The sequence below is a fragment of the Vombatus ursinus genome, unplaced genomic scaffold (genome assembly GCF_900497805.2).
Source record: "Vombatus ursinus unplaced genomic scaffold, bare-nosed wombat genome assembly UNPS02014832.1, whole genome shotgun sequence".
Classification (NCBI taxonomy): domain Eukaryota; kingdom Metazoa; phylum Chordata; class Mammalia; order Diprotodontia; family Vombatidae; genus Vombatus; species Vombatus ursinus.
This window is the reverse complement of record NW_020954610.1, coordinates 76576466-76590569: the sequence shown is the minus strand read 5'-3', so window position 1 is coordinate 76590569 and position 14104 is coordinate 76576466. Positions and strand designations below refer to the sequence as shown.

Below are 14104 nucleotides of genomic sequence, written 5' to 3'. Positions count from 1 at the left end.
TTTTACAGATGAGGAAAATGAATCCCAGAGATGGGAAATAACTTTCCTAAGGTCAGACTTTTAATTACTGTTAGAGGTAGGACTAGAACCTCTATCATTTGACTCCAAGTTCAATTTTCCGCTGCAATGCTTTATACATACTATGTGGGAACTGTTCCAAGTATTATTTTAAAATTTCCCTTTAAAGTCTGCTCTGAAGCTATGAACAGCATATAAAATCTGGGACAGAGTCACAAACTTTTGACTGGTATTCTTGGCTGGCTTATCAAATAAACTTCTTAAGGGTAGGGGTTGTTTAGTTTTTTTTATGTTTATATCCCAGTGTTTAGCACATAGTTGGCATTTAATAAATGCTTATTGATTGATTTGTAGAGCTACAGGTTTTGGAATAAAGGAGAGAGCCAGGGGAGAATTTTTTTTTTTGACAGGGTTATGAGGGTTTGGTGATCTTGGGCGATACTTACTATGCTTATGTGTATATGTGTACATTTGTGTTTTCCCAGGGGAATTCTTGTACTATGCAGTGAGTTGCCTTAAGTCTTGGTCACGGAAAAGAGCCAGTACTAATTGTGTCCTCTGCAACACCTTCTAATCCTCCCACTTTTCTCCTGGATGTGCTTGTTTCAGGTATTAAGGGACCCTAACATAATATTAAGGGACCCTAACAGCTAACATGGGGCTATGACACCAGAGAATGTTTTGACAGATTTGTTGTTGTTCAATCTTTTTTTTAACTGTTTTCTACTCTTCATTACCCCATTTGCGGTTTTCTTGGTAAGGATACTGGAGTGATTTGCCATTTCCTTCTCCAGTTCATTTTGCAGATGAGGCAAACAAGGTTAAGTGACTTGCCTAGGGTCACACAGCTAGTGTCTGTGGTCAGATTTAAATTCAGGAAGATTAATCTTCCCAATTCCCAGCCCAGTGCTCTATCCACTGTGCCACCTAGTTGCCTTTTGATAGATACCTTACTCAGGGGACCTACAAAGAAGGCAGGTTTATATTTAGAAGTTAGGGGCCAGGTAAACTTCCCTGGAAAATGACAATTATGGCATGTTCACTCAGTCCAAAGGTATTACACTTCTTCATTATTTTCTTTTCTCATCCAATCCATAAGTTCTTACCTGTACCTCCATATTTGTCTGTCATGTTGATATCAATGTCCAATTTTAAGCTCAGCATTGTCCGAAGGACATCATCACTGCCTTTTCCCGCTGCCCACATAAAGGATGTCCTTCCCTCGAGGTCTGAATCATCCTTCACAGAGGGATGTTTCAAAAACACTTCCACTGTCTCCTGTAAGAAAACTTCACTGAGTGAGCATTTAACATAATTGCTTTGTTATGACAAAAAAAGTTATGCAGTATACAATGTGAATACTTTTCTTAAGGGTCTCCCTCTCTTTTTTTTTCCCCTTTATCAACCACAAATTCTATTAAGAGTTATAATCCTTAATACCTATACTGTACTGTATGTGATAGACTAGGGCAGGTGTGGCCCTCTAGGTCCTCTAGTGTGGCCCTTTGACTGAATCCAAACTTCACAGAATAAATCCCCTTAATAAAAGGATTTGTTCTGTGAAGTTTGGATTCAGTCAAAAGGTCGCACCCAAGCACCCAGAAGGCCACATGTGGCCTCCAGGCCTCAGCTTCCCCACCCCTGGACTAGAATTTTCCTATTTTCCTACAATAAGGAAAAGGCAACAAAGTTGTCCCTGGGACTTGAATGGCCTGTACTACCCTTGATGCAGTATCCTGGTTACCTAATGTCAGAAAAGATCCCATTTACTGGGAATCGGGGCCCCTCTGGCTTGGTAGATTTGGGAAGACTATGAGAGTCATGTTACCCTGTCCTGTTACCAGATACAGTTCCATAGAGGGGGTGCTGCTTCCAGAGAAGTTAAGTGCCATCGTATTCTTGTTGCATATCCTTGCTGTGTTAGGATAAAATAAATCTCCTTTTGTTATTGTAAATGCCTCATTTTGTACCAACATGGGACAAAATGGTAGTTAACACCCCTTATATTATACTGTACTATGCTACACTATTCTGGTGGTATGCTGTAGTGAATAGGGAAGTGGCCTCAAAGCGAGAACTAGGTTTAAGACTTCCCTTGGAAACATACTGGTTGTATACCCTGGGGCAAGTTACAAACTCTCAGTGCTCTAAGAAACTAAGGTGGTTCTCACCCTTTCTGATCTCAGGCCCCCCTTACACTTTTAAATATTACTGAAGACTCACTAAAGAGCTTTTGTTTATATGAGCTATATCTATCAGTATGTATTATATTGGAAATTAAAACATCTTGGTATTATTATGAAAAGTTTTGACCTCATAGACACTACTTTATGAGTTGCAGAGAAGGTGCATACCTGTTCTGGTGGAGAGAATTTCCTTACCTACAAGTTCCCTATTCCACAAATCTAGTCCTTACTCCTATTTATATCACACCATAAATCTCTGTAGCATTTTTCAAGCATTAGTTACTCCCCTCACTCAAAATCCTAGTGTTAAGCATCTGTAAAGAAGGCAAATGGATATAGTTAAAAGAACACTGGACCTCAAATCAGGAGAGATAGATTCAGATCTTGCCTCTTCTACTAACTAGGCTGCTGACCTTGTATAGTTCACTTCCTCTTTCTGGGCCCTAGTTACCTTCTCTGTAAAAATGAGAGTTGGATTAAATGACCACAAAGGTACTTTCCGCTTGCTTTAAACACCAGGAATCTAAGATTTAAGAAGCATCATTCCTGATCATGGGTGGGGAAATAAGATCAAACAACAGTTCATAGAATCATAGACTATCAGATTTGGAAGGGTCCTCAGAGGCCATACAAGCCAACCCAGATCTGAAAAAGAATCCTCCCAATAGCACACCTGACATGTGGTCATCCAAGTGAGAGCCACATGAAACAAGCCATTTTACTTTTAGGCCGATCCAATTATTAGAAATTGAAGGACTCAAGGAATAATCAGTGTGTCACAGATAACTGTAGTAAGCCCCCCTACACTCAAAGATGCTTAGTGAGCACCAATTTCAGGCATATAGGGCAATAATGAAATATCCCAATGGGAAACAATTCTCAGCAGCACTGAATGAGTCATTTGAGCTTTAGGCTAGAGACGTTTAAAGCTTCACTAAGACTTTTATGTGTATACACACACACACACACACACACACAGAGCTATACTTTAGTAATTCAATACTTCAGAGAATCGATGATTTCATTAGTGAGGGTATTCCCTCCATTGGGAGAAGATGGCAGCCAACTCACAGCTTTTAATTCTTGTCCATATTCTTCCACAAATCCTTGACTGGATCTATCCAATATCCTTCCTCTAGGTCTTTAAACATTCCATGGGTACTGCTACAACACCCAGGCTGTCTGACTAATTATTATTCTTTGTTCTCTACGATTGGTCCACCTTTTCGTGGTCATACATCCCCTCAACAATATTCTATACCTCACTTAATGTACAGGTCATTCTTGGAACCACGTGGCAGCTTATGTGTCTTTGGGTCACTTCTGCTTCCTGACTTCTTTCAAATCTCAACTGAAGTTCCACCTTCTAAAAGCAAGATTTTCCCACCCCCTTTTAATCTTCGGGCCTTCCTTCTGAGAAGGTTTCCAATTGATCTTATCTATATCTTGGTCGCACATAGTTGTTTGTATGTTGTCTCCCTCATTAGACTGAGTTTCTTGAGGACAAGGGGCTCATTTTGTTTTTGTTTTTTGCTTTTCTTTATATCCCTAGAGCTTGGGACAGTGACTGGCCCATAATATGTACTTGATAAATTTGAGCCTGAAACTTCAATTCTTCAGACTTATGGTGTTCCAAGATTTGTAGCTATGCAGCATCACTGGACTGGGAGAACATTTGTGTTAAAAACATAAGTTTTTGTGCTGTGGAATAACTTGGGAACGTTAAAGTTATTGTAGTTTCCTAAATGTAATCTAACCTGCTCTCCTTTTCCCATTCAGTTCTGGATACAACCCCCTTATCTATGTACAATGCCTGACCCAAACTAACTCAATGGACTGGCTTTCCAACTGCATGTCATAGTGTGGATAAAAGTCTTTTTCATCCATTTAGTTTTTCCTGAATGGATTTTTGGTTGCACTCTTTTTAGAAATCATGTATAACATTGAGGAGGCCCATGAATGTTCTGGGCCTTGATGCAATTAACATAATCTTATTGTAAAGTGAAGCACCTATAGGACTCATTGCCTGTGTGACCTTGGACAAATCACTTCATCTTTATGGGCCTCAGTTTCCTCATCTGCAAAATGAGGATTTTGGGCTAGTTGACTTCTAAGGTCCCTTTCATCATGGGATCATGATCCTACAACACCATCTATTGCAGGAGTTCTTAACCTTCTTTTTTTTTCCATCATGGACCCTTTTGGAAGTCTTGTGAAGTCTAAGGACTCTTTCTCAGAATCAGATTTTTGAAAACATAAAATAAAATATGAAAGTTACAGAGGAAATAAATTATAATGAAATATAGCTATCAAAATATTTTAAGTAAACTAAATCTATGGATGATAGATTAAGATCCTCAACTCCAAAGTGAATCCCACTTCCATTTGGACTTTGTACATGAAAGCCTCTATTACAATAGTGAACCCTTTAGGTGAGCATATATGGTTTCATTTTATGTCTCACTTGATGTTAATAATCAGAGAATCACAGCAACAGCTATGTGGTTGCATTTATCAAGGGATCTTTCATGATCTTAACTTATCCATGATGGCCTCCATAATGGGGAGGAACCTTTAAAATTATATTTTACTCTATCAAATCAAATGCCTTTTTCATATATGATCAACAACAACAAAAAATACACACACAAACATAGTTTCTTTACCTTTCAGTCAATTATGTGACTGTAAAAGATGTGGACTTTTGAAGAAAACACTTATATAATATAATATTAATGTAATGATATAATAGTATGAAGAATATTTATATAATAAATTATTTATCTCGGTTGTAGAGGAAGGATAATTTTTTAAATTCACAAACAGAAGGGATTGTTCAGTACAAAATAGATGTGCTTTATGGAGTGAAATAAATAATAATGGCTGACATCTACGTAGTGCTTTAAAGTTTGCTAAGTGCTTCATACATACCATCTCATCTGATATTTATAATAACCTTGTGAGGTAGAGGCTATTATTATACTCATTATGCAGATGAGGAAATTGAGGCTGAGAGAAGTTAAATGACTCTTCTAGGGTCATACATCTAGTAAACTTTTGAGGGCACATTTAAACTCACACAGGTGTTCCTGACTGAAAGTCCAATACCAGATCACTTAGCTGCCACTAAAACTGCTTCATATGAAAAAAACAACCACCAGATAATTTAAAGAAATAGTAGATTGGAAAAATTTGTGACACATGATCAACTAAAAATTTGTCATTTTAAACATGCAAGTTATCATTAAAAAGTCACAGTGGTAATTCTCAGACCATAATGAGTAAGTGGTCAAAGGATATGAATAATTTTCAAAAGATGAAATAGAAATTAATAGTTATTTGAAAAAGTACCCAAATTTACTAATAATCAAAGAGATGTAAATTAAAACACCTTTGAAGTTGCCACCTCATATCTACCAAATGAACACAGATAATTAAAGCACCAAAATTCAGGGCTGGTGAGGTTGTGGAAGAACAGGTATAAAAAGAAATTCTAGAATTACTGCTAGAATTTCAAACTTGTAAAATGTTTTTGGGTGAGCAATCTGGCAGGACATAATAGGATTTTAAAAAATAATCATATCATCTGACCTACAAGTCATGGTTCATTAATATGATGGAAAATAATGCAGTTAAGTACCAACATGTATGAGGATCAAAAAAGAAAACTGGAAAAATCCATATGAAATAATACAAAGTGAAAACACAGAACCAAAAGAATGGGATATGCACTAACTACAATCACATAAGATGAAAAATTAATGAGAACGAATAGACAAAAAATCCTGATGAGGACTGAAACTGAAAATTTATTATGATATTTTCTGCACTGAAATGAATTAAATCAAATGTAATTAGTTACAAAGCAAGTTTGGTTGGTTGTATTGATGTTTGACATTAATCTTTTAACAAAATATTTAAAAATGAGGTAGTCTACTGTACAAAATTGTTTGCAAAAGCCTGTTTACTTCTCATATTTCCATTAGTTATGTGTGTTTAGATAATTCTCATAAAGATTTTATAAAGATGGAAGATAGGAATAAGACTTGATAGTTAATAATATCACCTTTTGGGGGACATTAATATTATTATTATTATTATAATAAAAGTAATTATAAATAATTAATAAAATATTAAGATTTCTCTGTCGCCACCCCAATTCTTATGATATTTGGAAAAATTCTCTTTCAATGCTTTTTATATTGTTTTATCTCCCATCTAGTTTTCTTTAGTGTGTCCTTGGTCTAGTCTGGCTTCTTTTCTTGATTTCATTGTATTTTGTGCTATTTCTATCTATTCTTCGAGGCTGAGGTATTAAGAGCTCAAATGAGGTAGTTTCATTGGCACTGGTGATAAAAATAGGTAACTATGGAAACACTGACAAATTTGCTCCACTTTACATCTATTTGTTCTCTTACTAGTTTTATCTATGAGTGCTCTTAACATGCTGTGACTTAAATTGGCCTCACACCAAGCTCTCTACAGACTTGTGATTGCTTCCACCACCATTTTATAAGGTAATACTGCTCATAATTTCTGACATCCTCTTTGTAGCATTTTATAAGCAAATTCTTATTTTAAACTGTTGTTGCTGGTATGGAACAGGCACATCATAAAAGCATGTTGACTGGTTAATTGATTAGTTGAAATCTCTCTCCCCTCCTTCATAAGGGGATCAAACATTTGCTGGCTAATGTACTTTCTGGGTTCTTTCAGGTTGTTTATTGTGGCAAGTGATTCCTCAGGAAATGATGCCTCCTTTTATTTCCATTTTTTGGGTCTAACTCTGATAGTTGATACTGTTGTCCTGGATGCAACAGATATCTATATCTTTGTTTCTGGTTTGACATTATCTAGCTGGTGAATAGTCTAACTGCATATATATATATATATATATATATATACACAGATATATATACACATACATATGCATATATATATATATATATTACCAATACTTTTAATTAAATTGCAGTTGATTTCCTGTTTGCTGGTGCTATTTAGTGCTTCCTGTGTCCAGTACTCTTTGACTCTCTAGAAGAAAGTATTCATGATACATACGAAGCCTCTGTTGAACTGGATGTCTTTTCTGAGAAGACTTATCCAGATCATCCTTCATTTAATTCCATTCTCTTAAGTTCTAGATTATAATCGATCAGTGTCCCTGGATAATTTCCTTTTGAGTTTCCTTCTTGCTCACATAGATTGAGCTAGGAAATCATTAATGTTGTTCTATAATAAAGTGAAATGCTAGGCTATATCTTAGCCCAGACAAGATAGTCACAATCAACCTAGGAGGCAAAATTGCTAGAATACTTGACCAATCATGAAACCTCCAAATCATAAAAGGCAAATGGCTGTATCTTCTTTGACAGTTTTCATCCCCCTTAGTGGGGATAGAGAACAAAAGTGACCAGGGAAGTACAAGGAGCTATCCAGAGATCAGTAGCAGGGAGAAGCATAGTTGGTAATTAGATCTGATTAGAAAAATTGACTTAAGCTGAGGAAGTAGCTTCTGTTTGTAGTAGGTTGGGGCAGCAATGATTGTACTTCTGCCCTTGCCTTAATTTCTTATCCTTTCATAAAATATGTTGCTCTGTTGTTTTTCAGTCATATCCTATTCTTTGTGACCACATTTAGAGTTTTCTTGGCAAAGATCCAAGAGTAGTTTGCCACTTCCTTCTCCAGCTCATTTTATAGATGAGGAAACTGAGGCAAATAGTTAAGTGACTTGCCCAGGGTCACGCAGCTAGAAGTGTCTTAGGCCAGATTTGAACTCAGAGAGATGAGTCTTCCTGACTCCAGGCCCCATACTCTATTCACTGCCATCTAGCTGCTCCTTTATAAAATATAATTGATATTAATTGGTTAATTGATATTGAGGAGAGATCAACTGGTCAATTGTTATTGGGGAGATGTTAATGGGTTGTTTGACAATGCGGGAAACACACTAGATAAGGGCTCATAAACTGGTCCCTGGTCTCTCAGGGTTACCCCTAGAATCCTGATGGGAGGTGTAGCTAGCCATGCCCTATGGACATGACCTCTCAATATGTATAGAATTTGGGAAAGTGAGCCTTAGAGCCTATTAATACACCTTTATGATTTCCAAATTATAGACCAGTTAGCTTGCTGGACAGTCATTCAAAATTTTACCCAGTTGTCTCTTCTGTATATACTGCAAGACTAGGTTTCTCAAAACAATATTTTGGATGACTCTAAGAAAGTTCAGACCCAGCTGCTCTATTGTTGATTATTGCTTTAGCCTCCTTCATCTCAACAAATAATCCAGGCAGCACAATTTAAGAGTATCACAATATTCATTTACATATCAGGAACCTTCCATAAGTCAAACAGAACTGCACTCTACATCCTAGACCAGGTGTGGGGAACCTGTGGCCTTGAGGCCACATGTGGTCCTCTAGGTCCTCAAATGTGGCCCCTGAATTCAAACTTCAATTTGTTCTGTGAAGTTTGGATTCAGACAAAGGGCCACACCAGGGCTATCAACTGGTCCACCTAGCTGCCCCTGTTAATGCTTTAGATGAGTTTTTATCAACCTCTTACAACTCTATTTGGAATAGGCAGGAATTAAATGAAGCAATCTCCATCTTAAATGTAAAACAGAGCTGTTGGTATAATGGGTAGAGGACTGGACTTGGAGTACAGAAGCCCTGGGTTCAAATCCTGCCTTTAATACTCATTAGCTGCGTGACCCTGTGCAAGTCACATAAACTCTCCAAGTTTCGTTTTCATCATCTTTAAAATGAGAGTGTTGAACTAGATGGCCTCCAACGTCCCTTTCAGCTCCAAATCTAAGATCCGATGAATTAAACAGAGAAATGAGAACACAGAATGCTTACAAAATCTCTGCCATAAGAAGGAAGAGCATCAAATTATCATGCAAGGATTATGCGTGTTAAGGTTTGAAAAGGTACGTAAACTACTTGTAATCTTTTAATTCTGCTTACTCAGGCACACATAACAAGTGATTGGATCCCTTATTAAAGAAATTTGTTGTAGGCCATGGGATTTTTGTCCCTAATCAACAGAATAACTAACCATGATTCTATTACACTCACGATGAGACACACTGCACATCTCTAGAGAGAGAGCTGATGGACTTATGGACTGTGGGTGCAAATATATCTGTGCATGTGTATATATATATATACATATAAAACATATATGTCCATATAGACATATATACACAGAGACAGTTCTTGCTTTACATAAGTGGATCATTCTTCAGGCCTCTACGTTTTTACATAATGCAAATTTGTCCCCATCCACCTGCTTCACTTAGCCTATATAACAAAGGCATACACAAAATAAAACCTTTACACAAGTCATAAAATGTAGACATATTAAATACTGCTCCTTGATAATAAACAGAATTATGGAATGAAAGGTAAAGTTAATGATAAAGAATGCACAGTACTGCAAAGTTAACATAGGTGTGAAGTATGTTCTCCTGATTCTGCTCATTTTGCTCTTCATTATTTCATGCAAGTCTTTCCATGTCTAAGATCATTGAGCTCATCATTTCTTAGAGCACAGTAGTATTCCACCACAATCATATACTACAACTTGTTCAGCCATTCCCCAACTGATGGGCATCCCAGCAATTTCCAGTTCTTTGCCACCACAAAGAGAGCTGCCATAAACATTTTAGAACATATAGGTTCTTTTCCTTTTTCTCTAATCATCTTTGGAAATAGACCTAGTAGTGGTATTGTCCCCACTCACTGCACCAGCTTTTATTCACTGGTGGTTGGTTGCACAACTTTTTTTAATGACACTATCGAGAGATGTTCAGACAGTGGCGCTCTTTTTTTCCCTCGTATATCTGATAATAGCAAACAATGTTATGATTTAGAATTCTTCACATAAAGTCAAATTTGCATAATGCTCACTTACATAAAGTGAGAACATATAGTATATACATACACACACATGTATTTGACATGACCAATATATAAGTTTATTTTGCTTAACTATGCATATTTGTTACTAGAGTTTTGTTTTTCTCTCTCTTTCAGTGGGGGCAAGGGGAAGGCGAAAGGGATTTTCATTAACTGAAAATAAAATTTAATTGAAAAAATTAGAGCTGTCCCAAAGTGTAATGAACTGCTTTAGGAATGAGTTCCTTATCATTGGAGGTCACCAAATGGAGATTTAGAGGATTCCTACTTTAGAAATGAGATCCTATGCCGTGTCAGAATGAGAATAGAAGAAGCCTTATTCATCACAGGTTCTAGGTTACAGCCTGTGGTCTTTGTTTCATTTAGGCCAGAGGCCAAACATATTGGAGCACTGTGACAGAAAAACTCCAGAGTATCATCAAACCAGATTAAAATACAATTGAGAAATATGAAACACAAATACACTAGAACATGGAAAATGCTAATATGTGTTTTTTTGAGTTAATATGTGCCCCTAGATATGCATCAATTATGGAATGGCTGAACAAGTTGTAGTATATGAATTTAACGGGATACTATTGTGCTATTAAAAATGATGAGCAGGATGCTCTCAGAAAAACCTGGAAAGACTTACATGAACTGATGCAAAGTGAAGTGAGCAGAATCAGGAAAACATTGTACACAGTAACAGCAACATTGTGCAATGATCAACTGTGAATGAGTTAGCTATTCTCAGCAATACAATGATCTAAGACAACTCTGAAAGACTTATAATGAAAAATGCCATCCATCTCCAGAGAAAGAACTCATGGGAGTCTGAATGCAGATCGAAGCATACTTTTTCATATTTTTTCTCATGTTTCACAACATGACTAAAGTGGAAATACGTTTTGTATGTCTGCACATGTATAACCTACATCAAATTGCTTGCCTTCTCAATGCAGGGGTGGGGGGGAGGGAGAGGGAGAGGAGGGGAGGAGCACAAGGAGGGAGAGAATCTGGAACTCAAAATAAAAAAAATGTAAAAAATTGTTTTTTACATGTAATTGGGGAAAAATAAAACATTAAATCACTAGAGAAAATATTATGTGTCCCTATGGATCATTATGTATAGTTCAGTGTCCTCCATTCCTATTTGAGTTTGACACTACTAATTTAGACCACCTGAGTTCTGATTTTTATTCATAAATATCCAATTTGGCATTATATCTAACTGGTTGAACCACCTCAAATCCTTTTGGAAGTAGGCTTGGCATAAATCCTAAATAAATAAAGTAAATAAAATAAAAGGTAAATAAAAAAGTAGTTTCAAGTATTCAAAGTAAGTCTTGTAAAAAAAAAAAGTGTTTAAATCCTTGTTATTCCAAACTTAATCTTCCTTACTTTTTGGACTCTATTCAGTTGAACACATTTTATTAAGTTGCTACTTGGTATAATCTGTACCCTAGCAAGATTTTACTTGATAACATATTCTATAAGTGGTTATCTAACCCTTACTTGAAGATCTTGGGAGAGAGAGAGGGGAAATAGAATCCATTACCTCCTGAGGCTGCACAAATTCAACTATTGTTATTGTTCTGGTTCTGAGGAAATTTGGTGGCAGATTGTTTGGAAACTTAGTAGATCCTCTCTGCAGAATTTATAGGATAGCATGATTAAAATTTACAAAGTCTGAAAAGGCATGGAAGCCGGGGAACACTGGATTTGGAGTCAAGAAGACTCAGTACGAATCCAGCCTCCAACACTAACTAGCTGTATGACTCTGGCCAAATCACTTAACCTCCCTCAGCCTCAGATTCCTCATCTGTACAATGGGGATAATAATAATAGCACCCACCTCCCAGGGTTATTTTGAAGATAAAATGAGATAATATTCGTAAAGCACTATACAAATGATAGCTATGGTTATTTTCATTAAATTAAAAAGGATACACAGTGGGATTCCTCTCACCAGTGTTGTATACATGCTGCTTTTATAAGGAAAATAAAATCACATAAGCCACCTTTGCAATTTCACAGAATTTCAAAGTTCAAAAGCTAACTTTGATGGTTAGCTCATCATTAGCCACCAAAGATGCCACAAAACATAACATTCTATACCATAGCCACCACTAATAATGATTTTCTTTGTCATTTTCTAATGGCAAAACAGTCACATGCTTGCATACTGATGTGCACACCTTTTTATACCCTATTCCCTAGACCTAGCTTTACTGGAGAATAGCTGGAGAATACTACTCACTCAAGTGACCTGAAGATGCAAATATAGATAAGCCTCCTGAGGTCCTTTGGAATGGGGGAATGCCTTCATCTGGAAAGACTTTAAGAATTCATTGAGCCTCGAGGCGAAGAGAATGCATACCCATGGTCACTCAGGGGAAGCAACCCCAATGTGCACAGTAGTGAGTGAAAATGCTTCTTTTCTTTCCGCATCCAAGAAAGTTATTGTTAACATCTTCCTTGTTGTGGTTTGTCCTCTGTTCTCAAAGAAGACCATGACATCAGGAAAGTGATACCATGACATGCAAGTGAATGGAGAAGGCTATGGGAAGTGAAAGGGAGGGCTGTGCAAAGTCACCAGCCTCACTTTCTCCTCCTGAGCCATCTGGGTCCAGTGGCAAGATATATGTATCAGGATGACTGGAGATGGCCCTGGATGTAGTGGGAGATCTTGACCTTTTTAAGCCAAGGTGTTTAACAGGTCTCAGTTTGACTGAAGCAATGCCTCATTCAGTGATTAGGATAGGTAAGAAATGAGGCAGAGTGGCCTCTATTACCTAGTTTAAAAAAAAATCAGGGGCAGCTAGATGATGCAGTGGATAGAGTACTGGCCCTGCAGTCAGGAGGACTCGAGTTCAAATCCGGCCTCAGACATATGATACTCACTAGCTGTGTGACTGGACAAGTCACTTAACCCCAATTGCCTCACTAAAAATAAAAAAAAAATCAATCTGGGAGGGGAAGACCCTTAGGGTTTCTGGCCAAAATAGAAACAGTTGCTATTTACATTCATTCTGAGACAATCAGCCTGAGTGATTTGGCTGAAGTCATGGTCCTTAAGGGGAAAAAAAAATTAAGAGGCAGCTAGGTGGCCAAGTGGATAGAGCACTGGCCCTGGATTCAGGAGGACCTGAGTTCAAATTCAGCCTCAGACACATAACACTTACTAGCTGTGTGACTCTGGGCAAGTCACTTGACCTCATTGCCAAAACAAAAAACAAAAAACAAAAAAAAGGAAAAAAAAATCTAGCCTGTAGATCCCTAGATGTCTTGCAAAGCTTCTTATTAAAATTTACATTCCTTTCGGCAGGTAAAGGTGTGATACTCTATATGTGGACAGAGGGAAAGGAAAGGAATGGGGAGGGGAAGGGAGGGGAACAAGGAAGGAGGAAAGAAGGAAGGGAGAACATCTTCCTAGGTAAAAAGGGAAAGGAAAAGTAGGCTGCTTAACTACGAAGAGAGTTTTCTATTATTTACAAAGTTGTGAAGCCTGATAATTGAAAAACTCTTGAGTACTAGAGTTAAGAGAAAGTGGAAAGGTAAACAAAAGTGGGGAAGGGTCTTTGAGAAGTGAAAAACTGAGAGAACTAAAATGATGATGTGTAGCTTAAATTCCTTACAATGACAAACAAAAAGAATGATTACAAGAGTAAGGCAATCACCATTAGGGAAACTGTTGCTCTTTATTTAAATTTCCTGGTGTGAGTTTTAAAAACCAGAAAGCAAGTTTGCAAATGATTGAAAGGGTTTCTGTGAATCAGTTTTCTACCAAATCAAACTGTAAATATCTAATGTCAATCCTTACCTTTCCTTTGGGGAAGGGCTGAAAAGAATGTGGCTGTAATTACACACAGAAAGTATCAGGAGAAAGCTGGGTTGGATTTATTGGAAAAATGACAGCAAATACCTTTTATGTATTTTATGTGCTGGTAAGAAATATATTGTGTTTTCTTGACCACAAACGTCTAAAGATGT

General features: G+C 37.1%; 1 protein-coding gene across 2 annotated transcripts in view; it reads right to left on the bottom strand.

Moving 5' to 3' along the window:
- The window catches only part of LOC114025749 (inversin-like), a 223771-nt gene that overhangs the window by 58502 nt on the left and 151165 nt on the right, over positions 1 to 14104 (bottom strand). For both annotated transcript variants that reach the window (XM_027839236.1, XM_027839238.1), the window contains exon 8: positions 1125 to 1296. In XM_027839236.1, the coding sequence (XP_027695037.1) occupies positions 1125 to 1296 (172 nt within the window). The remainder of the gene's footprint in view (positions 1 to 1124; positions 1297 to 14104) is intronic.